General features: G+C 43.3%; 1 protein-coding gene across 1 annotated transcript in view; it reads right to left on the bottom strand.

The window, feature by feature from the left end:
- LOC124416530 (monocarboxylate transporter 11-like) overlaps positions 1–13,880 on the bottom strand; it is a 45,294-nt gene extending 31,414 nt beyond the window's left edge. The window contains exons 1-2 of the mRNA XM_046897686.1: positions 13,628–13,880; positions 12,453–12,720 (exon numbers count right to left, since the gene is read on the bottom strand). Coding sequence (XP_046753642.1) covers positions 12,453–12,720; positions 13,628–13,786 — 427 coding nt within the window. The 5' untranslated portion in view covers positions 13,787–13,880. The remainder of the gene's footprint in view (positions 1–12,452; positions 12,721–13,627) is intronic.
- Positions 13,881–27,279: the final 13,399 nt, after the last annotated feature.

Here is a 27,279-nt window from a genome sequence, read left to right as displayed (position 1 = left end):
TGGATTTATCAGCTTATCAAATCGCACCGCGTGTTCAGATTAAAAACTGGAATAAGAAGTTCTTGTGATGTGAAATTTAGATTGGTTAAGCCGAGAAAGGAAAGCACCTTCGTTTAAGATTTTCGTATTTTGTAATTCACGTGCAGATACTGAGAACCTGCAACGCTCGCATCGATTAGTTCGACGTTTCTTTAATCCAACTAAATCCGCACGACCCTGAAATTAACTTTCGTAGTTCTGAGAAGCAAGTGATTCGACGCACTTAATGAGAATCACTTTTGGTTACCAAAAGCAGCGAACGCGGACTTGACTATAACAAACTCTTAATGTCCTATTACGATGTTATCTTTAGCTTAACTGAATTTTCACAATATTACTCGCCTTTCTCTTCGGCTTTTATTTTGTTCGACTTTCCCTCTTGACTAAAAGTTATACTTTTAATCGATGAAACGAAAACCACTTGAACACGAACAGAAGAAGCTATACAGTCTTGGATTGAAATGGTTTGCGTTGGTACATGTACTTCGCTGTTTTTCTTTCGGTAAATTCAGAGTTTCTTAGCACGTGAAAAGTCGTCTACGATTCTTTGAGAAGATATTTCAAGATCTCTGAAATAAGAAACATTTCTTGTTCTAATATACGCGTAGATGAAAGAATATCTTGAAACAGCGATTAAGAAAGTATTTCCTCAGCCTTTCTCTCCAGTCCATCGCCTTTTGAAAGACTCCCTGTCCCAGTCAAGCTTTGAGTTTCAATTTTCCTTTGTACCGTCAGCTTTTCCGGGATATAAGATCCCGTAGATAAGAATCTTTTCGACAGCATCCCTCGCAATACATCCGAAGCTGAAGAACCTCCGCGTCCCAGACTCCGTCTCAGAAAGCACAAGAAGATAACTTACGACCTAGAAAACTGCAGACCATATTATCCACCGAATAAATCATCCCACGACGAGGTCTTGCCGCAGATTTAACTACCCCAAGGTAAAACCTAGCCTTTATATCTCGACTGATTGACACGTCAGAAGGTCCACCAATTCTCGCGTGACGCAGTGACTGCAGGCTAAAAAACTGTCTGCACAACAAGTTTCCAAACCAACAATTACAAGCAGTCTGCAAACCGAAGTTGCGGTAAGACCCTGCGACACAAAGTCTGCACGAAACGTTACCGAGGGATGAAGAGTGGAGGGATGAAACGGCGAAGAGGTCGACGATCAGAAGCCGGCGGAAAGCTGCGAACCAAGAACCGCGAGCAAGTTCTCTCATCTGGGACACCGAGACGCCCACGCATCTCGGCCACCCCCGAGGTCGCCCACGCGACGGCGATGATGCCGGGCGACAACCACCGGCTGATCACCCCCTGGCACATACGTACATGTTATCCCCGCCCACGAGAGTCGCGAATTTAATTTAGATCCAAAGCGTCGCGAACTGGTTCCCGGGTGGCCGGTCTTGCAGCGTAACGCGAGATATCGCGGCAGCCCCGATCGATAGACAATATCCCGGAACTACGGGGGCGGATTACGCTTCCGGCTAATAGGCCAATTACTGGCCCTCCGCGCCGCTATTTATTCAGCACCGTAGCGGCGAGTCGGTCCCTCTGATATCATACACGCGGGCCCTGCTTCTTGCCCCCGAATTTGGGTACCGGTAATAATTAGGAACGCTATCCGATAATGGTCCTCGGGATTTCGGAGGAACCGCCGCGTCTGATCTCGACTTCGACTCGCCGTATCCGGTTCATGCGCCTCGAGGGGTTCCCGTGGTTGATGGCGAGCTTTCCGATTTCGAGAAATGAGGACGCAATTTTGTCCCTTTTTCGCTACTATTTTTAGCTTCAATTTTTTTTTCTTGCCTTAGCTAGCGGTTTTCTTTCATTGTACGCCACGTCGCCGCTTCGTCAAGTACCCTCAAATCGGACGCTCGTCGTTCCGTGCGTCAGTCAAATGTTATTATCTACCTACTCGACACTTTTGTCAGAGTGAAATGTTCGTGATTGATTAATAAAATGGAAGAAGAAGATTTTCCCCGAAGGTATAGAAACGTTACGTTATGCTGGAAAATCACAGAAATAAAGGAAAATGGTATCTGAAATAAATTTTTTACATCAAATTGGGAAAAAAATTTCTCACAACGTGGAACAGAAATAAAAAACCTTTCGTGAATTAAAAAATAACGTTAACGAAAATTCCACTTTCGACGAGGACTCAGAAATTTTTTAATCATTACTTAACTAGATTTTTAAGGATTTTTTTCAGATTTTAGAAAATCCAATGCTCTGCAAGTAACAAATTGAATTATATCTCTGAAAGGGGTGGTTGAAAAAATTAAAAAAAAACATCGTGCCCCATTTTTCGACCAATACTTTCACATAAAAAATTCCGGAGCAAGTAAAAAATTTTTATTTCAGAACTCGATCAGTATGAAATGAAAATGGCGAGTTTTCCTTGACGCTCCACTCAAATCCAATCCTGCTCAAGTTCGAACAATTTTCATACGCGGATTACTTCAGGAATGAGTCCGATAAATAAAGAGGCTCGATGATAGCCCTAAATCTTGCACGCAATCTTCTTCTTATCCCCCCTCGCCTCACGGCCAATCGTCAAGCCTTCCGCGTCACCATGAAGTTAATTGTGCTTCGACCCCCCTTTTTAGTGATCCGCCATAACAACCCCCAGAATTCCTCGTCACAAACGCCGCAGGCACTAGACTGTGGTGTCTACCGCCTCTGCATTCGTGGGAATTGCAGCCGCAGTGGTGATCGAATAGGGGAACGATGACGAGCGTGAGACAGCCGATAGCCTGGAGGATTCGAAAGAATTGGACAAGCCGCGATAAAACGTGCCGAGCTTTACAAAAGTCCGTTCTCGATAAAGTCACCCTCATTATAGGTAGATAAAATGCATATATTTTTACACGTGTCTAGACATATCTATTCGCGATGCGAAAGCCGTGTCAGTCACGTGCAGATATCGACCCTACAAATTGATTCTAAAGTATATTACATACAGGCGTGTATCACATGCTTATGATGTAAATATGCGGCGAACGACGCGCCGGAGAGGAAGTTTCGATCGGTCACGAAGTGCATTTCTCAGTAATTTCAAATTTCTCTAGGGGATGATTTGGAAGGGTGGTTTTTTCTCCGTTTTGTCTGAACATTATTAGGAAGCTAGGCCACCGTGATTGAAAATTTCAATTTTTACACACCGTACTGTTGTGGAGTTGAATCGCACAGTAGCGAGAGAAGTCTCTCGTCGAAACTCTGCAAGCTGGGGAAAATAATTTAAATAACCACCCTCGAGCAGCGCTGAAAAATTTGTTTTTCTCGCCGTATGCATGGATTAAAAGATATAATTGAAAAATTATATTTTTATAAATTCTCCTCCAATCCCTCGGGAGAATCCTTCCGGACTTTTAACGTCACTCCGATGCGAGACAAACGGAGAAAGCTTTTCGACCGATCGCGAAGCGCTCTGATTCTTTTTATATATTTGAGCCCTCCTTTGATTTGTTTAACTTGGTATTTTTTTTTTATCTTGTTTCTATTTGTTTCGTAAGATTAGCTCAACCCTCGGAACTCGGTTGTTCGAAGCAAATATTCGATGTTTCACTTTTCCACATTCGAAACAGCATACGTGTGGTACATATTCATGCATACTCAACCAACTTCACCCCTGCTCCAATATTTTCCTGCCAGATACAAGACCACCTTTGGGTAGAATTTGTTTGTATCGTTTCATCACCGAATCGCCCTCGTCGCGATTGAAGCTGGAATAACCATCCCTAGTGGAATATTTCTTTCCGCACGATTTCCCGTAGACAAAAGTAATATTTTATCAATAAATAACAAATTCGGTGTTGTTTTGTATACACCGAAAAAAATTCGCCTTCGATGTTACCGTCATTATTTAAACATGTCCGGTTCGATTCTTTGAAAGTATTTCACTCGAGTGGCTGCAGATGCCATCGCTGGCCAAAGGCCAACCGATTGGACCAATACGATGGTATTATATTGTCAAAGCGGTGTTACCGTGAAATTTGCGAATTAAATTCCGAACTCAAAGCGCACGACATTACCGTGCGATGCATCCACGTCGCGTGAACAGATTAAAGGTGTAATAGCCGTCTATCGCCCAACGTACAAAAACAGGTTGATAAGAATTATCTATAAAAACTAGATGAATTTCGCCGCCCGGGTCTCGGAGATTTCGAAGACGCTGTAGATAAGGAGAAAATAGTTTGTCGGGTCAGGAAACCGCATACGTCACGTCTTGTGCAAGGCACGGTTTTCCCCGCTCCCTCAACCGGAAGCTCCTAGGGAGAAAAATGATCAGCTTACAAGCGAGAAAAGAAATGCAATATTCGTAATTACCACAAGTAATGCCAGCCATGAGAAAAAGATACTCGCAGTCGAAAATTCGAGCTTGGTAAGCTTCGTAATCATTGCGGTACTTCGCGTCGGGGAAATTGAAGCGAAAGACTTGAAGGAGGGAGCGCGACGAGGGAATAGTCGGCAAAAAAAGAAGAAATAAATACCTACTAGCTGTCCAGGATTCGAGGGCGAGAAATTTTAATGGCTTTGCTGCTCGAGTGCAGCAGATTATTAAATCAGTGAGATAGGATGTTCACCCTCTCGTCACTCGGGGATCACCCTATACTTCACAGGCGTAAATGCAGTTCATCCCCGGCCGTCCGATGTGCAAAATTATTTCCTCGACAGCATCGGACCTGCCCGTAAGACTGGGATTAAGAATTTTCGTGGATAATCAGCCTTGAGCAGTGAATTTGAGAGGGTCAATTATTACAGCTGAGGAACAATTAAGCCAAAATAACTTTTTCCCCTTTCATGCGATTCCAAATTTTATTAAAATCTCGGTGCCCGTGTTTCGAAGTATAATCTACACACTCTTCGTAATTCTGACGTCACTTTAGACTCCCTGGATCCAAGAAGGAATCATTATTAATTTCGATAGTTGTCTTCGGCGACCGGCCTTTAACCCGATCCGCGTCACGCAGATATTACTGTGAGTTACAACCACGTCGGTTCTGGAGGTTTACGGTCTCGGTGATAAACCGCAGAAATGAAAAGCGAGTGACGGTGCTCGGTTTTCAATAACTCGAACGTTATATCGTTCTCTTCACAGACCGCAGTGTGGAGGAACGTGCGAAAAACCCTGGCAAACGAGCTGTGGATCAATTTTATTACTTATGTCACCGAAGCTTTTCTCGGGCAACAAAAATTCGAGTGCCGTCGCCTGGCAGACGATGGCTTTGCGAAACTTATGCAAAAGATTTACCGTCTCGGATATACCGAGGGTCTAAGATTATACCGGAGACTCGTCGCCATGTGCTCGAAAGAAAATGAATCAAGCTCAAAGAAAAGCTGCGGCGGGATTCGTAAAGTCCATAATCTCCAAGGAATTTCAACCCTGCGCGAAAATCTCATGTTAGCATCTATCCATGTGCAGAGGATCTGGACTAATATTTGATTTTGAACTTCTTCCAATATTTTTTCTCATCGCTTGAGATTACGACTGGTTTCTAGATGTTTGTTTCTAGTACCTGAGTTGATAGAAAAAAGAGCGATAGCTAGAATGTCTTATATTCATTATTCTAATTTAGCAAGAACTGCAGAGCAAAAAAAATTGCAATCACTGAATAGCATAAAGAGAGTTCGAAACGAATCCGTAGGACGAAAGAAAGATGAAAAGAGGAAATTCGGGAAATCCGTCGAGGCAGAAAAACGGGGCCACTCCGTAAGGAGGGAAAGTGAAACACAAGAACTCCCTAATGCTGCAGGAGCGTAAAAAGACGGCAACAAATCCACCGACTGGGGGTGAAAGTCGTGGGGGTTGCGGTGACCCAAGTTCGCCCACGTCGGGCTCAGTTGGAGCCGAGAGTTGAGACCTGGAAGCGGACACCAGCCGCAGGAGACCAACACAACTCGACAAGTATATCCGCGACAAGAGCCTGGAAGCAAACTCGAGCCAACAAGGAACAATGTTGACCAAGTACCCGCACCCCGGCAGTAGCAGCAGCAGCAGCAGCGGCAGCCCTTAGCGATAATTAAACCAGGGTAGTAAGGGTGCGTGAATAACTATTTTGCAGGAGGGTCATTCGGAAGCGGCTTTCAAATTCCACCCCATTTCCTTGCAATTTCTTTGCAAATTACGCAGCGAAGCATTGCGTTCTCGAACCCCGATTTCGCCTTTCGTTGAAATCAGCTGGAAGTTGCAAGTACGGAGTGAAATGCAGATACGCAAATGACTCCTGAAACCGCCGTAATTCAGGTCCTCCGGAGGAAATCGTTTATACACCGTGCAGCACTAAATTATCGGGGCGAAACCGACCAGCTGCAGGCAAACCGCAACCTCTGATGTCATTGCACTTCGCACCGACTCTTCTTTTGCTGTTATACCGAACACGGGATCTTATTTACCCGTATTACGTGTCAAAATATTGTTTCTGTAGATAGCAGTTACGTCAAACGATCCAACGTTACCATATCATCCTCTCGATGCACGATTCTTGCTTACAATCCACGAAATGCAAATTCAACCAACGTTAACATCGTTGAAGAGCAGGAATACGGGACCTGATCATTTTTATAAAATATTCTCTCTGCGAATTTTTCACCGCTGTTTATTGGCCCGAAAGAGGGTAAAACATTAAAAATGGAACAGATGCAGCTGGTTGCGGTATCACGGATATACGCACATAGACAGATACGGAGGTACGTACCTAAAGGCAGAGGAGTACCATGCATATATGTAATTGCGGCGAAAACTTGTATACCGCAAAGTCATATATCACCGGAGTTCGTCGGTACTCGTGGATCTCGGACACATGCACGTGCGCAGGTGTGCAGTGGCCGATGCTAAGTGTGCGGATATCCAGGTACCTACGCGAGAGCAGCATCCGGGAGACACACGTGCACATGGAGCTTTATGCGAAGCGTACACGATGCGCTGTGTGCACGCCTGCATGTACACATCCGAATTGCGGATGCATCCTGAATATTGAATGTCCCTGCATTCCCTTTCCAAAGGGCATCGGCTGACGGTGCTAATTGAGAGGCCAACGGCGCGCAGCCGAGTTGAATACGATTTTGCTATCTATACTAATACGAAAGGATGATCGAGCTTTTTTCATTAATGCAAGCCTGCGTCGGAGCGGAAATCATGAGGGTGGCTGAACAGGAAATATTCCTTGACAACAAACAGTTAATACGTATCGGCGAAAAATTAGCTTAAGCCCGAATTAAAACTGGATTAAAACTGAGGAGCTTTCGGGGCTGAGACGCCGGCTTAGGACTGCTGAGCTTGCAGTCCGCTGGACCCCAGATGCTGCTGCTTCTGCTTCTGCCGGGAGAATCTCATCCTCCCAGCTCGACCCTCGAGCCGTGCGAACGAGGGAGATCTTTACCTATATATCGGAGAATTTTCCCCGGGGTATAAAGTCCTAATGAGATGCTCGAGAGGACTGCGTCTTACCGTCTGTCACTCGTTTTTCCCCAGTTTACCTTCCCGGCGAATACTTGAACTTGAGCAATCCATTTATCCTCGTCAAAGAGAATCCGGACACACCGAGTTAGTCAATGCGGAGCTCTATGACTGCAGATTACACCGAGTTAATGCGCCGTATAAAGAGTCGTGGGAAGTGTGAGGTAACTTTATGAATTTTTTGATACAGCTTTATTTCTTACTTTTCTGTCAACGCTTTTTCAAATCTTCACCAAATGCCTGGAATTGGTTATCGATTTTGTATTCAAATCGCACATGCGAAACGACGCACAATTTCTTTTGTTATAAATGAATATGATAAAGAATGAAAGAAAACTGAAAACCTATCTCTATTCAAACAGAATGCATTCCATTTCGGAAAATATTCTCTTCATACAATACATGACATGATAGGCGGAAGGGAATTTTTCTCGTCAGCTCACGCTGGGCGATGTTGAACGTGGATATTTTCCACAGCACAAGGAGCCGAGCCCCGGTATCATTGCAGATAATTTATCATCGCCAAGATCAGCCCCCCGTTTAAATTCCATTCACCTTGACAAATGCATACCGAATTCGTGGCATTTTCTTTCGTTCCATCAGCTGCATGCCTTCCTTTTTGCCTAGATGAAAAAATTCATGCACGAAAACCGGTGTGTAAGAGAAAGAGAGACGGATTTCACCGATATTTCACATTCGTTTGACAAATTTAGCTTTCGTCACGCTTCGCTTACTTCAACAAGTCGAAACTCAATGTTTTCCGTAGATATATAGCTATGCATATGTACACTATAAAAACTATGCAGACTTCTGCAAGCATACAAGACCGAAGTCGAACATGGCAGGCCTGCTTAGCAATTGGAAAATCGTTTTGAGCTGAGGAATCGCTGCCAAAAGAGTTGACGTTGAATGTTTATTTGTCGTGTATCGCAAGTAGGTATCAATCGTAATTTTGTATATGTATAAATGGAATCGGATGGCGAAGATATGATAATAATAATAAATTCAACCGTCCGAAGTGAAATTTCTGCCACACCTCGGCCTGAATTTGGCTGTTAAAAATTCGTGAATCGCAGGACACGCGGATTCGAAAGGTTGAAGAAATTTGATTGATCATCAGGCGAGCCCTGAATGTAGGGCGCGCGTTAAGCTGCAGGTAAGAAGGTGTGTATAAGGCTACCTGGTTTCTAACCACCATGTCGATCATAAATTTAGAAGCACTCGAGTGATATTCCGGAAGCAGGTAATTCACACTGCTCAGCCCCTACGACGAAGCCTGCAAAGTGAGGGATGGTATACCTAATGACGTAGTAAATAATTCAATACTTGGTAAGAGAAGGTACTTGCACGATTACACGCCTAGTTACAATAAACGTTGAATATTGCGAGGATAGACCGCGAAATTACTCAGGGCTACGGACGGCCGACTTTTTCAAATCCTTGAATTAATTGCGGTGAAATATATATGCGGGAGGTCTGTATCATGTACTCGGTGAACTGCAGAGAACGAGAAGCAGAATCACCCTGCTACCCAATCCCTAAATTTTACCTCCAATTCGCGTGCTTTCGGGCTTTTGCCGGTACGTCATATTGCGCCCAGCCCCAAAACCCATTGTTTATTTCTTGTCGCTATTCCCTTTGTTTCATTGTAGCCCGTACAGTGCGGGGGCGAAGGGATTCCCAAAATCGACCGATGCCGGTGAGCCGGATACGAAAAGTGCCGAGCTACGAGTGTGCGTTCTAAAACGACTGAATTGAAGGCCATTGTATGGCTAAATGGTCCGGCGACGGGGGCGAGGTGACGCCGAGGTTCATTATGGTATGAATTAATTTTCTCGCCCCGTCACCGGCTGCCCTTTTGGCTCTGAAATAATTCGCCTCCCCTATAAACGGTGCATTCCTGTAGCGATCGTTTATTGGCCTGACTCTCCCGCCACTTGTGTATACACAAGTTTCGTTTTGCTTTATTTTTTTCACTTCGTTGTACTTTGTCAAACTGGCTAATACTGCAAGGTTCGATTTATCGTGCAATTGAGTTTAAGAAACTATGTATAAATATAGAATGATATTTTAGTTTTCTTTCTTTTTTTTTGCTTTCAATTAAGATTGGACAAAAAAAAGAAATAGAAAAAGAAAAACTTTATCGAAAATATCCAGCGACAAGTTTCGGTACCTTGGGTGAAAATTTATTAATTAGTTAATCGTTGGGATAAAGTTATATACCGCAGGGTAGAAGGAAAGCTCGACGACGGCGTACCCTTATTATCTGTTCGATATTTATGTGATCCGCGGCTAAGCCACCTTACGTAGGTATTCGCCTACCTACATATCTATATATACCTACCATTTTACGGTGAAAAGTCAAAAGATATAAGCTAGACTTTTATTAAACTTAAATGCCGGTTAGATTGAACAGCTCAGCTGTTAATTGATTGTGGTTTATCTATTATTTGGTATATATATGACGCGTAACTCTTCCGCTGGCGGCGTTTCTACGGCGTCGTTTTCTGCGCTATAATCGAATAATCCCCAGGATGTGGATTTCAGTGTTTTATATCCCGGCTGATAGAGAATCTATCGCGAATTTCACGAGAAACAATTACCTCGCACCACCTGCAGCGCTGCAGTTCCAGTTACGGAGGTGATGTAACGCTAATGGGATTTCAATAGCACATCGTACCTAGTGTACCATGACTTTTCTACAGCTCTAGGTTCGCTCTCTCCACTCATTTCACTACAGGCTTGTATAACGTTTCGCGGAAATTTCATCCAATTTTATTATCATACTTTCTCATTATTATAAACTCGTTGCAGGCTCATCGGAGCGAAAAAGTTCTCTGTATACCTACCCATCGCCGTTAAAAGTTATCTCCGAGCTGTGAAAAAACCGAGTGCTGTGGATGATAGAGATACTTTTTGCACGGTGAATCGATCTGAATTATGCGTTGAGATAGTTTGCTGGCGAATTTTTTTGTTCCACGCGATCAGCTAAGCTTCATCAGCATTGTCGGATGCAGCCCAAAGTCATTTGTAAGGTTTACTCTATTGAATGAATAAAAAATTTTATGCAATAAAATGTTTTCTTATATGTTCATTTTTCCGGCTACGTATAGAAACAAAATTCTTTGCTGCACCCTGCGGGATACGATCCTCGGAATTCAAGATAAGTACCTAATATTTTACACGATAAAGAGTAATTTTTTCTGTCGGAAATTGAAGTTCACCCCACGAAAATGAGGAGGAAGAAGAAGCAGACTCATTTTACGTATGCCATAAAAATTTCAGGTTGACTTATACCTTATACCTCGGTTCCATGTAGCGACAGTGCGTTCAGGTTTAAGGGAGCCAGTCCAGAACAATACTTTCAGTATATCCACCATTACACCGCCATTTTAGGTTAAAATCGATTCACTTTCTTTCGGGAAAAGCGCCTGGCACATGCGGTAACCAATGAATAATACCCGAAGTTATTCCGCTCTCTGTGAGAATACATCATTAAAAACAATGCAATTCCATCCCCGAGAGTCCGCACCCTCGACATAAAATAAAACTAACGGGGGCTTACCGAAGGACGAATGATCCCGGATACCTGCTCTGTACACATAATATCTACAGAGTACTTTTCCCCAAGTCAAGCCAATTCAGCCGACACTCGATGCTGCCATTTTCACTTGCTGAGTGTAGCTTTTATGCAGCTGTATTATAAAACCACCCCCCCCTCTTGAAGCTGAAGATGGAAACACGGATTATTCTTTCCTGCTGCAGAATTTCTACCTCCAATTTTTCCCTTTCAAATTTATGCTCCTTGAGAGTAAAGCACGCGGGATCTGCAATCCTAGGGACTCATTTTGGAATCTGGACTCTCTTCCAACCGCAATAGGGAAGAAGTGAAAACGATCATGCACGAGTCGAACGTACAGCGTGAAGGGTGCGGATGAGAGATTCTCTCGCGGCTATATTCACGGGGTTATCGTGATTTCTTCTGGCTCATGTGGCTGATTGTACAATAAAACCACACCCTGAAACTTGCTCTGGTGAAAAAACCATCAAACTTTATGACCAATAACTGCAGGCTCTACTGCGTCCCTTCCTTCGGATATTTTGCGACACCTTTCCCTACGGAGTTTTTCACCCCCCTTTCACTAACGCCTCTCAGCTTGCATGGAAACGTCTCGATCACGACAACCCGTCGATGCGTTGCGTTGACTTGGCGTTGTGTATGCGTAGGTACAGCAGGAAATTACTAAAGCCCTCCCCGTTTCACCCGCCTATTCTCTTCCGGTTGCCTCGGGCAACTGTCGCTCGTTTACGTCTTTGGATGCGCAAACATGACTGCACGCCCATCTTCGTTCGTGTGCGCCATAAACGCTGGATAACCGATGTGGCTTTTGTGATGAATCGAAAAAATTTCGAAGACCGAGTCGGTAATTATTCGTTAGCTTTGTCTTCGCCTAAGGCTATTCTCATTTTACGTCCCAAGTAAATGCATCTCTGTAACTTTGGGAGAGAGAATTTTTTAGCCCCCTGCGGCACGTCAAGTATCAGCTTTAAGCCCAGCTCCAGCCTTTTTTACGGAGATCAATCAATAACTCAGAAAACCGGAGATTCTATAGTTCGTCAGCACGTGATTGTCACTCCTTCACACCTTCGGAATTGCAGAGTCGATTTTTACAGTTCTTTAATTTTGATACCTCATACATGTTGCGTACTTTCGATACGTTCGTTAAATTGCTAATTTTAAATTTACTAATTCGCAGCATGTGCAATGTCAATTTTACAACAATAACAAGTCTAGGGTAAAAAAAGGGTTTTAAAAATTTCTCAGATTTCAAATTCTGACGATATCTTCATCCCACCCAATCAAAAGAACGTTATAGATTTCGAGTAATTGAAAAAGGAAACTTTTTGGGACAAAACTAACATTTAGACATAACATGCGGGTAAAACTCACCCCTGTCACCTCTGTAATCCACGCCCCTGTCGTTTCTGCAGTGATAGGAACCATTCCTCTGCGGAACGTGAGTGCCGTTCTGTTCGTCGTGGTGATTCGGAGTGTAATACTGGGGATGCTGATGCTGTTGTTGCTGCTGCTGGTGCTGCTGGTGCTGCCGGTGGTGTTGTTGCAGCAACAGCTGTTGCTGATGCTGCAGATAACTGGCATGAATGGGGTTGTTGACAGGATGGCAGTGTAAACATCGACGTGGCGTCTCGACGGGTCCCTGAAAGGATATAAGATGCCACCCCGCGTCAGCGAAAACGACCAATTATCCAGAGCTCGAAAGCATCTTCCTGACTGATCAAATTCAAGAGAGAACGAGCCCTTCGATATCGACTGTCCTTTGATCGCGAGAACAATGAGAAATAAGACTTGGCGCAATTTTGTGAGCTCAGACTGCGTAGGGAAGATTTCGTAATTAACCATCAACAATGGCGAAGGGAATTTTACGGGATTAGACACTTTTCATACCTCTGACGCAGAACGTTTTAGGATAATTAAAAATTTGTCCCTTTTTACGCTTGCAGGCATTTTCTTCATTCCCATTTTTACGTCCTTTTGTTTCGCATCTTATAGTTTCCAATTAACGGGGAAAGCTTTGTGCAGCCATTGAATTAAACCATCTTAATTATCGCGTATCTTAAATTGAGTAGACATACCCTATACATATACCCACTATCTGCAAACGGTGGGTAATTAACGTTGAGAAATTATACAGAAATCGAAATAACTCCACTTGCGCGGAGTATCTGCATTCGCATTTTGCACTGCCAACACAACCAAGCGACACGTTCAATGGCGTCGACCTAATTGCAATGGTGCTCTCAGGCATTTCTATACGATGCAGAGTCTCACCAGTCGATAGGCAAGGAAAATTCCTTGGCACTGGAATATAAGAAGATGCCTCTGCCGGCATCGATTCACTTTGCAGGGGTCTAAACTGGCGGAAGGACGACCTGAAGGAATAGCGAGAGAGAGAGAGAGAGAGCGAATGAGACAGCAGGGGGGGGAGGAGTTCACAGGTTTTCGAGTTGTGTGAGTTCTGAGTTCGGAGTTTAGAATCCAAGGATGGAAGTTGGTAAGGTTGAGAGTTCGGAGTTCAGACTTATTCAACTACTATAGGTACTCACCTGCACAGAGTGATGGGATCGAAGGGAACGCAGGGATCCAGTCGGGTGCAGAGACGGTACGCTGCCCCCAAAATTCGTGCCACTTGGAGCTCTGCAACAGCCTGCAGGTGTCGACCATCCGCCTGCAGCGATCGCTTCTCCGTAATCGTTGACCAACATGATCAGCCGCTAGATCATGGTATTGGATCTCTTGATATTACCAGTCACTTTTCCAATTCACAGCTGAAAATTTCACCGCAGAGTCGAGCTGCATAACTGCTGTGCCAGATTTAGTCGATTCAAATATATATATATATATTTATATATATATATGTTTATGTATAGGTACATGCTGTCACCTAGCGTCGTCCATTCGCCTTCGCGGTGATCATCTGAAACACAAATATTTACCATAAGAATTAGAAGCGTGATATAATGCTGGCGATATTTATTATTTCACACTTTTTTTGCTATTCAGAGATCGACTGAGGCTTGAGCGTTGCTTATCACACCTTTGCGACGTCGCGTCGCCTTTTTCTTAACGAGAACCTCCGCTCGTCGCATAAGGATTCTGGGGACGATTCTAAATTATGCAAATAACGAATCTCCCTCTCTAATCCCTGACCCACAAGATGGCTGACTCGTGAGAAATATATAATACCGAGATCAGTAAATTGGGCCGCCGGATCTCGGCTGAAAGAGAAGGAGTCTTCGATAAAAAATGTTTAATTTACAACCTTTATTAAGATGTCGCTCATTTTTCTCGCGCGTATATCTATACGTATACTATAATATGTATAGGAGACCCTGAGATAGTGGTAAACAATATCAAGCCGCTCGAAATTCTACAATAACGTCGACTATATAACGCCGAGAGGAATTCGAAGGTAGCCTTGGCTAAAATGGAGATATATTCTTTCAATTTCAGGGTTCCTCATGATGGTTGGCAGTCCTCAAGATCGTTCCCATTACCGCCCCCTTTCCTCCGGAAATCGGGTATTCCAGAATCGAGGGAAAAGACAATTACGCTCCTCTTTTCTTCTTATTCTACTTCGTCTTCACCCTTGCCATCTCCGTGCTTTCTGGTCTCGTTTTCCACACATCCCTATTTCCGCGGGTCTTTTAAAACTCTGGCTCCATTGGCAAAACCACTTTCAAGCCAAATATAACCGCAGAAATTTAATCACACGGACTGTTTGAACGTCGTACATTTAGATAATTACCTCATTACGTACCTACCTACCATTTCATAGGTTAACAGCCACTCTGCGTGTCGTCAGCTCATCCACATCACTGATCTCTAGTCTTCTCAATTATTCTTACCCAACAGTAAATTCACAACTCATTAACTGATCGTGAATTCTTTAAACCCTCTGATGGCCAATCGACCCTGCACCACTCTATCCTATTTATCGTGTTGTGGTGTGCCTTGGATACGTTGATTTGATGATCTTTTTGACAAATGCTATGATTCTACCAACTTGGATGTCGACTTCACTGTCACAAGTATATTTTTTGTTCCAGAAATTACTACAGATAATGGCTGAAGATGAGCTGCGTCGACTTGTAAGAAACGCGCACGTACTTTTTAACTCAGGTAAGCTATGAATACTCTCACTTCGATGGCTGAACGATCGCAAGTTGGGATAAAAAGAAATTGCGACCAGCCCGATCCTCGGCCCAACACATGGCGCAACTAGTAGTCGGTTACCATAACACGTTGTCTCGTCCTCAGACGAAAATCGCGTGTATCGCAGATATTGGAGCAGACCAGACCCGCAGACTATGAACCAGTTTATGCCGAGGTATTTCGCCTAAAATTAACATAGTCATTTCAAGACAGGATAAAGTCACCCGCATTTATGAAATGAAAATTCAGAATACATTCTTGTAAAATTCATCCTTAATAATTGTATACCTTATACGTATACATATAGGTGTATCGAATTTACTGATCTATGAAATTAGGACGGCAGCTGTTGCGCGCCCTCAGGAATTCGACTTAAGTGATGAAAAGAAGCAAAAATTAAAGTAACGCGCTTTTCACGGGGTTGAATTGGAATGGTGAGAAATTCCCGCATGCTTGCGAAAGTGATCAGACGCCTCGGCTGGGGTTCTGCGCATATTTCGATCGGCGTAAGACCCGCGAACAAAGAACCGGAGGCAAGAGACCGATACAACGCGATAGCGCCATCCATTTTCTTTACACGCTCGTCAGATATTAAGTCGGCTTGGCTCGAGGCCGCGGAAGGGTGAGGCTGGTCCTGGGGTGGATCGGGGGCGGTAATCCTGCTAGATTGAATCCACCCCGACCTCGGCCTCGGGTCCCTGGACTCGGAAGTCGCGCACCCCCCTCGATTCTACACCGGGTTCCACGCCAAGGGTGGCAGACGATCATGTTGCCGACGCCGTCGCGCCACCGCACCAGCTGTCCCGCCCTGATTTTATATGAAAGCATTCATGCCTCGCCGGAATAAGAAAACAACGAATCACTGTATGTGTGCGCGTTATATGAGAAGTCGGAGAGCGAGGGGAGCTTGTGACGTCGATTTGTAAACAACGCGTGGCTGCAAGGCTACTTGTGGCACATATTCCAACAGTCATTACTATGCTTTTACAGGGAAGAAAAATCCGGGATCCCCTTCAATATGGGGGAAACGAAGGATGGAAATCTTACCTTGGCCTTCGAGCAAATTATAAAATCTCAGTTACCAACGAGTCAACTGTAATACGATTTATAACACTGACGAAACAACCCCTCCTACAAAACTTTTAGGGGAATACATAAGTTTTAAAATTCGGATCGTGTGTCTAAAATAACCACATATTTGTATTCGTCAGCAGTGGTGAAAACTAAAAGTAGTTAAGAACTACGCCGAAGGTATTATGTGTATGTGGCTAAAGCCAAATATGTTGAAAATTTTTCTCAGTGCAATTCGGCAAGTACGTTTTAACGGAAGATCTTTTACGGAGCTTTTAAAGAAAAAAAGGCTTGAAAATACGGCGATAAATCTTGCACCAGCTCTTCCGGGTTTCAGCTGCTCGAAGACTGCTATTGCCCACCGAATTACCCAGCTACCCGTACTTGCCCGTTTTTCAGAAAATGTACCATTGAATAGTATACAACATACGCGTATGAAAGTTGAATAAAAATAAATGATACACATATATCTACATAAATGAACAAAGGGGAAAAACTACTTCTAAATTCTGGAGGAAAATCGTTTTTTATTGCAAGGAGCAGCAGCCGTGCGAAGATTTTGAAAGCCTCGTACCTACTCGACGTTGTGCAAAACGAAACGACGCCTTTTGAGCTTCAGCTTCAAACGATGCCAATGATTCATTTCCGTTTTTTATTCTTTCATACGGTTATTATTTCTTGGTATTCCGTCCCTTTTTACTTTCCGTCTACCTGATTTTGGCATCAAAGCTATAGCGATATTAGCGAGAGTGGTGCCTGTCAAGTGAGAACCGACCTTCTTGGCTTGACTTTCTCGTAAGAAGAATCATAAATTCTGGAACTCCTTATAATGTAGGAGACCGTAGGCACTGAAAACGGATTTCCAACTAGCCAAAAACACATCTGAATTCAGTTGTCCTAATCGAGTAACAATTTCTCTGTCCCTGTATATGTATATGTATGATTGCAACGACACATGACCTTAAATGAAAAAAAAAAAAAAAAAAAAAAAAAAAACAGCGAACTAAACTCCCTTCTTGGCAGAGGTTTGACATTCGGAGGCCGCACGGAATAACGAATTACACTCAAGCATATTTTCATGCAAATGGGAACGGTGACGATCAAAAAATCGGAATATTCGTATCCCTGTTTTTCCTCGCATGCCCGGCGGATTATACAAGTTGGCAATTATATGCTCGTGACAAAATATCACCTCAACTCTCAAGGGTTTGTGTACAACCGTCAATTTCTGTGCGGGACGGAAGTTGCTAGCTGGGGTTGAAAATTTCGCCCAATGTTCATTCCTCCGTTATTCGGTAAAAATGTTTGTCGCAAACTACACTGAAAATTTTTATAATTTAACCGTACGCCCAATGGAAAAAGGTCGACATCTACCGAAATTTGAAATGAAAACTTCACCGAAACATCACGTTCTATTGTAAATGTAGACCCAATTCCATTTTTTTTTTTCTTCTATTGTTACTTACTTTTGGTTCAAAAAAACTCTCTCGTCAAATACTGACCTTTGTTTTTCTAGAGCTGATTAGGCTTTTGGTAGAGTCTTTGTTCTTTCGTTTTTTTTCTGTTACATAACCGATCCGGAAGGGGGATTCACGAGCAAAAATTAAATTGGCTGAATATTAAGCGTAAAACAAAGCGAACCTCGATCACAGATTTAGAGCATTACCACCACAAGAATAAATCTATCGATTTGCGCAACGAAAAATATTCTTCCAATCCGATGGTGTACACAACGGCAGCCAATTTAAACATTATTTATTCAAAGTTACAGTCAGGCAATGAACAATATACTGAATTGATGAATGGATTTAAGAACGTCAGAAATTACCAAGTGAGGTGAAAGAGATCGTGAAAATTAAAGGATTCAATCGTAATTTCGGCGACTGAAAATTCATGAAGTATGTCGAATCGTTGCGCCAATATCCAAGTTTCAGTTGCAACATCGTAGAGCAACATAAATCACAAAAGTAACACTTAGTTCACAGCGTGCGTCTGCACACGCGACTACGTAACACCTCCAGCATCACCCTGTCCACGACAAGGTGCCCCGTCTGACCTGTTTTCTCTCTTTATATGAAACGTCGGCACCTGAAGATAAGACGTACCGTATAGTACAGACAAGAATTTTTCTCAGCACTAGCTTTAAACTTTCATAGACTTAGAAGGTGACTCTCGAGTCCGAAACATGAGTTGATTAAAGAAAGTTGAACACGTCTGATCGACACAGCGCAGCGCGTCAGTATGGAGCCCGAATCTTGCCGTAGTGAAATCCAGGTCTGAATCTTTCGGGCAGGAAGCGAAGGGATTTTGGGATTTCGAAAATCTGAATACGAATTTCGGATGCACGTGTACGTGCGTGCCAAGGACTGCGGCACTGGGAACTCGGCTTTGAGCAGGGACCTGTGCGTACACGTATTATTGATTGGGTGGCACACGAGGCACTTGCTGCCTCTCCTTTTCATCCTCAGACCAACGGACCAACCATAAGCCGACCACACAGCCTGCCGAGTATTGCCAGGACGTAATACGATGCGAAAGTTTGAAATTCTAAAAGCAGTCACGGGCAGCTAGACGCTTTCGAGACTCGGTCCAAGAGTTCCAAGGATATTGGTAAAGGGGTCGTGATCAAGGACCTTCGGAAAATTTGTTGAAGGAGGCAAGGGGAGAAGTCAACGGATCGAATCCGTTCTCGATTAGTAAAACTCAGTGGTGAAGGACTTGCCGTGGCAGTTTCGGTTTACAATTCAATTTTCTGCCTTCTTCAAAAATAATAAAACGATAAATTTGCGACGAATGAGTCGAAGAAACTGGGTACACATGGCTCACGTGCTTCTTGCTACCTTAGCCGGGGATTTTATCAGCTATAAACGTGAGAGGGAGAAAAAAAAGGAGTCCGAGTGATAAGTGGTTAATATTCTTCCCAGTTTATGTTCCAGTTTATATCTCTTGTGCCAGTAAATTCGTATTTTTCCATTCAATTAGGCATTCCCTTCAATTTATCCTCCACTTCTCCGTCTCTCTTCCGTTGTAACATTTTCAAATTGTTTCAGTGAAATTTTTCCCCCCTCCGCGAACACCAGGCACCCTGATACTTTAATATGGGAAAGTGCCCAATTTTTTTTACGACATCGTGACGAAGACGGGGGTTGAAAAATTCGTCGTAAGCTCTTGAGCATTCAATTCACACTTCTTCCCTGCATGTTGTTCGTTTGAAGGTCAACTTCAGTCCGTTTTTCCCGTATTTTTAAAGAGTTTTACAGACTTTAATACTGATTGAGAAAAAACATCCTCCAATTCTGCGCCACCGATGATATTGATAACGTCCAAATACGTCTCAGCAAGATGATTCGAGAGGGTGTTGAAGGGTGTCACGACACTTTTTGGAAGCTACAAAAGCAAGTGAAATTTGGGCAAGATGTTACGAAGATTGGACGCGTGAACGGCCCATTTAATTAACTATTAATCACGTCCTTCAAGCGATGCTTATCGCTTGAGGGGCCCCGGAAGATCTATCCAGATTAAAGCATCACTTCTCGAAAGCAATTCAACCGGCCTGAGGGTCGTTGAAAGTTGGCGCCGTTTATACACAGATAAATCGAGTTAAGCCAACGAAATAGCTGTTGGACGGTGAAAAGAACTTCCGGTTTTACCGGCACACCGCACAGTTTTAGAGCCGACCTTTTTCCTCCCCACACACGTAAATATATCGGCACCGGTTGATCAAAGCCGGGAAAACGATACAGAGCTTTCGAAAGTCGTTTGTTCCGAAAGTCGTCGATTTATCGAAGGTGAGAAACGATAAAAAGAAAGTAGGTAACCACGTTTCGGAAAAAATTCACTGTTCAGCCCGAACGCGTCCGCATACATCCATCATTCAAGTTCGCATTTGCAGAAAGAAAAATGGACAATTTTCTCCTGCAAATATTTGCCAATCCTCCGGGATTCAGGATGCGTAGATCGGCATGTTTGCCGTGACACACGTGACCGTCAAAAAATCACTAACACTGAACTGATGAACATCTGGAGACAACAACCTGTGCTTTCAGTCACTGCAGACCTCTCATCCGATCACGAATCACTCGCAATTGTCACAACTGATCGCGTATCGATAGAAGGAACGCGAATCAGAGCTTGAAACGAGGTCTAGAGACAGCTCGTCGCATTCTCGTTGCCCGTAAGCCCTTTGAACAGCAACCTCTTTGGCGTCGGCACTTCCGTTGTCAAACGACGAATCGCATTTCAACTGGATTCGCTGTTGCGATACCAATCCATGTCCAGCCTACCGACTGAAAGACGATACTTGATCAAATCCATGTCTGGGACGCGAATCTTTTACCGCCAGCTTCTTTGTTCCCTTTGGATCAAGCCATTATCCCTGATCTCAAAATTGCTCAAAGAAACCAATCGAATCGCATCCGGCGTTTGTTTCTACCCGAAATTGAATAGTTGTCAAGTGGATCGAAAGGTGCGGTCGCAGGATTGAACTCGAAGATCTTGAATCGCAGTTGACCGTGCATTAAAGTAATATCGGCATTCAGCACTCTATATATGTATAAAAATATTAAAAAAAATTTCTTTAAATACAATTATCTAACGCAAAGCCATCGAGAGGCAAACACTATAAACTTTACGTAGCAACGTGAACCATGACGAAAAAATAAAGACGCCGAAAAGTTTGTAGAACTGAAATAATTACGCCGTTTAGCAATATTAGCAAAGTTATTTGGTCCCACGGAGCGAATACTTGTCTGACAATATCTCGCGCAGTATCACATCGAGCGAAGTATGGTTGAGAAGAGAGACTGGGACGGTATGGAATTAAGGGGGAGAAGGTTCCCTATTTTAGCGACAAAATTGATAAATCCCCTCTGCTGCGCGGCGGCAATATTCGAGCAGAGGGAGCATTTAGACGTGTCGTTAAAGGAAGCTCTCGAAATTTAGTATTTCAATCACCGGGAGGGCTCGGAAGCACGACGCGAGAAAGGAGGAAGTGTCAGGCAGTTACACGTAGTGTTGCTTCGGAATCGATCAAGCGCTCACTTCGCGGCATTCAAGTGTACGACGACGTCGAAAATGGACGAGGTTCGGTAAAGGCATTAAGGGAAAAGGAAGCCCCCTAGAACTTTTACGTCTCGGTTTGTCCAGTCTGTGAACCGAGACGCCGACTGAAAACCCGGCGGTGGCCTCATACCTTGAAGCCTAGAAGAGTGGCTGTGCATTTCACACAATACAAGTCGATACTTGACGGGCCCCGACAGGGTTTTTTCCGCCAGAAAATTTTTTAACGAACCCGCACCGATTTCCTCAGGCTTCGTTTCCTACGCCTCGGTAGCATCTTTGCTCGTCCTTATACCTTGTACGTGGAAATGAGGAACTATTTTGCTTCTACCTACCGCAGACTGAAGTGCAGGCAAACCGATCGAGCTTTCAACGACACTTTAGTCCTGAGAAAAGCTCGAAACAAAGAGAGAGAGAGAGGCGAGAAATGGAGACAGCTATAACTGCCTCTGCGGAATTCAGGCTCATGCCACGTCAGTTTCGCGCGGTACTGGGCAGGAGTAAAATTTTCGCGGATGAATTTGCGGATCGTTGAATTACATGCATCAAAGTTCTGGAATAAATACAAGCAGAATGGACGACTTCCATGACATAATCCAGATTCTCGAAGCTGGCGCTTTCAATAATCCTGTTTCACGTATAATGCATAGGAGTTGGCAAATGTCAGGAAATTTGACGAATCGTTGGGCAAAAATTAAACGGAGCTTCTGCGTATCCAGCGAAATCCGTCTAGATTGCGTCAGTCAAACGAGGTCGCGGTTGGTTTCCGGGGCTTCGCCGTATCCTTGACAAGCATTCTGTACGTCGCGATAATTAATTACTCGTCGCGAAATATTCCAGTTGGAGATTGTAGATTTGCTTCGGTGTTTGTATCGTGTGTGGGTATAATAAATTGCTAAAACGGTCCGTCGCCAAATTAATGTGTGTCTGTATAATATACACCCCGACTTTTTTGCCGTTCACATTCCCAGGGGAAATAAACTTTCCGTAGGGAAATAAACCCGCAATCATTCTCATTCATCTCGGCCGATTGTTCATTAATTATTTTATGGGTCACGGAATGGCTTCGCAGGGTACAATTATATGTATACAGAATTCAAGGCCGAAAGGAATCGCGTTAACCCGAATGACTCGATGATAACGACGACTTATGAGGCTGTGAACCCAAAGTTACGTTCTACCGTTTCATCGCCACAGTATTTGAGTCCGAAGCCTGCCGAAGAAAAGCGGGCATTAAAATTAAACGGAGCTTTTTGCCGTGCGTACGGAAGCTCGAACCATTTCACCGTTAAATTACAAACGAGGAAACTGCGAGGTCCGTGTAATCGGTGAAAAGGCTAACGCCGATACCTGATCGAAGAGCGCGGCCGTTTCATCGGCGTTCGCTTTAACTCTGCTTCGTTAGACAAATTTTTTTGCAACTGAATTGCGCATCTGAACTAAGCAAGGTGATTCGAACATGTAACAATTACTGCAGCAGCCTTGCAATCAAGGATGAAACAGACAGGATGAAATAAAATTCCGTGCGTGAATACCAAGCGCTGAATGTTTTTTATTTTCACTTCTTTGGCAAACTTGAAATCACTGGAGTAACTGTAAGACGAAATGCAAATCCAAATAGAGAGAAAACTAAAAGAGAAAAAAATAACGGAAACGATTGCAAAACCAAACACCAAGGCATCGTCGGGTAAACAGTCTCTGCATGTTGAATTATTGAGTGTCTGCATCGGCGAGTATCGCAAGGAATTCTTGTTTCAAAGTACATAACTACAGAACTTACAGCAAAGCTTTAATAACGTGGTATTGAACACAATTAACAGAGAAGAAGAAACGGTTTAAAACGTTTCACACTATTTTACCAGCATTTTGTTCGGTTCCATTTCGATTATGTTAAGATATGATACTTGAACGAAATTAAAGTATACCCTCTTCCGGAGAAGTGTTTCTTTCTCTACTAAAAACCCGAGTAAACAATGCAAGGTATGGCCGGTTGTTGTTAACCGGCACAACTTTTAAACCTTACAATAGGCACTCCATCCACTTGATACACCCTCTCCTGTAAATTTGATCCCCTGAATTTTCTTTTCGTCTGAAGGAAGCATAATTAGACTGAGAAATAAACACTAATGCAAAATATATGATGATTATTGTGGTTTTCTAATTATTATCAGCCTCTCGTGAAAATATAAAATCGAAAAAATAAAATAAAATGAAAAATAGATGCTTGAAAAAATAGGCACACTAAGCGAAACATCGAGGTGCATCTTCGAACGCAGTTTTCTTACGGCTTTGCACCTAGCACATGGGTAAATCTAGGATAGTGAAAACCCCTTGTCTAGCTGATATCACGCGACATCAAAACCAGCAGGTTGTTTGCGATAATAACGTGTGAGGCTGGGGACACCCGGCGCCTCCGTTGCAACCCCGTTAAGACACGTAACAACACTTGAGATCTTCCCTGCTGTCTACTCGCTGCACTTATGCAGGTCTGTGCGGTTATAACCTCGTTGCGAACATTGTGCATGCGCTCGTATAATTATTTACCCACGTACATGCGAATGAACGTTATCGTCCAGCCAACGGACGCGCCAGAATTTCACCCAACCTCCCGTCACGCTGCATCGGATCTACGTTTATTACAGGGTCGTTACGGGGAAATTTTTTTATCGACATTTTTTTAAATGATGTTTTAGCCAGTGTGACATCCTTTACATTCTGCAGAGCGCAACGTTTTGAATAAAAAATGTTCCATCTGTGTCGTAGCTTCAGGATTAATTCAGATACACTCCACTTCGATGCAGTACGTACTCACTGAACAATTTAAATAATTATTTTTTCACGACCGTCTGTTAGAATTTTTCATAAACTGATAAAATGAAAACAGCTCTGCAGCTTCAATCTATCTCACAGTTTTTTAAATTGAGCCTTTGCGCGAAATAATTTCATCCGCATGTTGAGCAGAGAGACCAAAAATAATGAGTCCGAATTTTTCTTCTTCTGATTGGATTAAAATTGACGAAAATACACAAGATTTAAAACTACAACAATACAGGCACTTCAATATCACTATAAGGTTTATCTAATCAGTAAAATTCAACCGCTTGTAACATCCGAAATGATATGTTTATTTATTTTTTTTTATTTTTTATTTTTATTTTTTTTTTTTTTTAAGTGATAAAAAAATATAATATTATTCTATGTTTCTCTATGTTTGAGACATGCGATTTTTACAAATGCAATGGCCCCATTGTAACAACGATCGGTTAACAGATGTTGAAAAGCAAAGTGCCCTGATGAAATCGTGAGTGGATCGGCTGCGTCGTAGAGTTTAGGACGATAGCCATATTGGCGAGTAGTAACATGGAACACTTTCCCGAATTGATCCCAGAAGGAATTTACTTACACCTACAGATCGCGCGGAGGAATGGAAGATTCGGAATTCTGGCCTCCATCCCGATCTAATCTCCGTGCGACGATAGAGCTAAACGATCGAGCATCCGGACACATTGTGCCGGATCCCCCATCTCGCCAAATTCAACGTTACGCGCTGGGGGCGACTAGGCGGTGTCGTCGGGAGCTTCTTTCTCAGGGCGCTTCAAAGCTCAGCGTAAAATTGCTACCCCACGTCAGCCTTTGAGCCGTGGAACACGTCGCGAGGCGGCTCGTATGAGGTGTAAAACCCACGTGTGTAGGTATATAACTGCGAGGGATCGCGAAGCGTCGGAGCAGAAAATGCGCGTGGTCCGACAGATGGAAGATAAATATTAAATAACCGCACAAGTATGAGGATTTGTGTCTGGCCGTGGAAACGTCGCCTTTTAATGCAATTCAGTTGCGACGGAGCCGGAAGTCTCGGCTTTACGTCTCATCGTCAGTGATATTACTTCTGACTTCTCACTTTCTCGAGTTCGCTTTCTACCTTTGCACTTCGTAGTCACTTTCTATCGTCGTTGAGAAGCGTTGAAATTAGAAAAAAGTATGGAGGATATTTGCGATGCGTCAGATCTATGAGCTCACAAGATCAACATGTTTCAACGTCACCTTTAACATCACCCATTTGAAAAAAAAAACTTTCTTTGAGTTAAAAACATGTGGTTGTAAATCTAATTCTTGATTATATGTATCAAAGAGCACAATCGCGCGGAGAATTTCAATATATGTATACTAGTGAAAGGTCAAGCACTCGAAGTTTGTGTTCTGCCGCATATTATACTCATACGGATGCATACAACCGTAAATTTCACCCCGTTTACAGCGACGTTAAATTACAGAATTGTTCAGCAAGGCCGTATAATTCGCAAAGTGGTTTCTCGCTAATTTGCCGCCTCTCAACCGCTGCCACAAACTGCAACATGAATTTCGCAACTGTACCGAAACCGACAAAGACGGTAACTCTTGCAAATCTATTAACATCGATTAGACATTACAAAAATGGGATGATAATTGCAATTATTTAGTGTCCACAAATTGCAAACCAGTAAAAGCGAAGAACGTGTCACGCACAATAAAATAAAATAATATTCACATCTGAAAAGCTGTACAAATGGGAATTCAGACTTTGGTAACGCATGTAAAACGCTCGGTGAAAATTGCAACAATTCTCCAATTAACCAGACAAATTAATTCCTCAAACCCATAGAAGCTAAGCCTTAAAGAAAACCCATAAACACAACACCAAAACGGTTCAATGATCCGCTGGCTTGTCGGAAGGGTTGTGTATACAGCTCAATAATATCCGGTGTTGTACGACGCTTTCAGCGTTTCGCACAGCTGGCGCGACACCATCAGCTGTATGTACATACCTATCGGATGCCAAGACCAATGTACAATTAAAACGACACCACGATATAGAGCGATTGCAGAAATACAGGATGACGCGGTGAAATATGCGGATCGTATTGTACGCACAACAACAAGGGACGAAACTTGCAATGTACACGGTGTAAATCCGTTACTAGGTCGATGTAACACGCGCCTACACAATAGGGCTCCGGAGTTTCGTTGTGTCCGTTAAATTATCCGGCGCTCGTCTACAGAGAGTTGAGGAAAATCAAGGCAACTGCTCGTGAAAAAGAGTTGGGCTGACGGTTGTCGTCCGGAATGGTTCGCCGCAGGTGACGCTCGTCACGAGATGATACGTATTCTTTTCTCTTTCCCTTTTCCCGTTTCATTCGACGGCTCGACTTCCAGGCATAACGTTGAGTTGATGTTTTTTTTATTGTTTTTGTTGCTTTTGCTTTTTTCCCCTACACTTGTATTTTTAATACAGCTCAAAAGCTTCCTTCAATTTTGACAAATTAATTGCAAGCCCGGAGGGGGAGGAGAAAGTATACAGATTTGGTGTAAAGAATTAAGTTTCTCAGAAACAATTACGAGTCGAGAGCGAACCCGCATTTTTCCCCATTTGTTAAAGTCAACTCAGACCGGTTCGCTCTGCAAACCTCTCTCTCCGTGAAATTGGTCACTGAAATATAAAAGCTTTGTAAGGGACGTATAATTCCGACCTGCACTCTGCGCGAGTTCGCGAAAAGTGAGTGGTCTGCGTTATTCGATGAAATTCAAACACCCGAAAACTTTTCGTTAAACAGGCGAATATAAAGATTTTAAATTCGCAATGATTATCGGCGTCTTGATCCTGCATCACAATCACCAACCTTATAATACCTGCCGGATACATTATTTTCTCCAATCCACCGTGATCTTTAAATCCATCGGTCAAAATTTGACCTGTAATCTCTGAACAACGGCCGATTAAATTAGATGATGATCGAGACACTCGAGACCCCGGATTAAAAATTTTTTAAATTGGCACCGTGTGTTGGCAGGAATAATGCCGGTCTGATACGCCTGTGCTTTAGAGATCCTGCAATATGTATATTGGCAAAGTTGTTTTCGCGTTACATGCATGCATTAT

This window comes from Diprion similis, chromosome 2 (genome assembly GCF_021155765.1).
Source record: "Diprion similis isolate iyDipSimi1 chromosome 2, iyDipSimi1.1, whole genome shotgun sequence".
NCBI classification, from domain to species: domain Eukaryota; kingdom Metazoa; phylum Arthropoda; class Insecta; order Hymenoptera; family Diprionidae; genus Diprion; species Diprion similis.
Note: the sequence above shows the minus strand (reverse complement) of the source record. Positions and strands in the feature narration are given on the sequence as shown.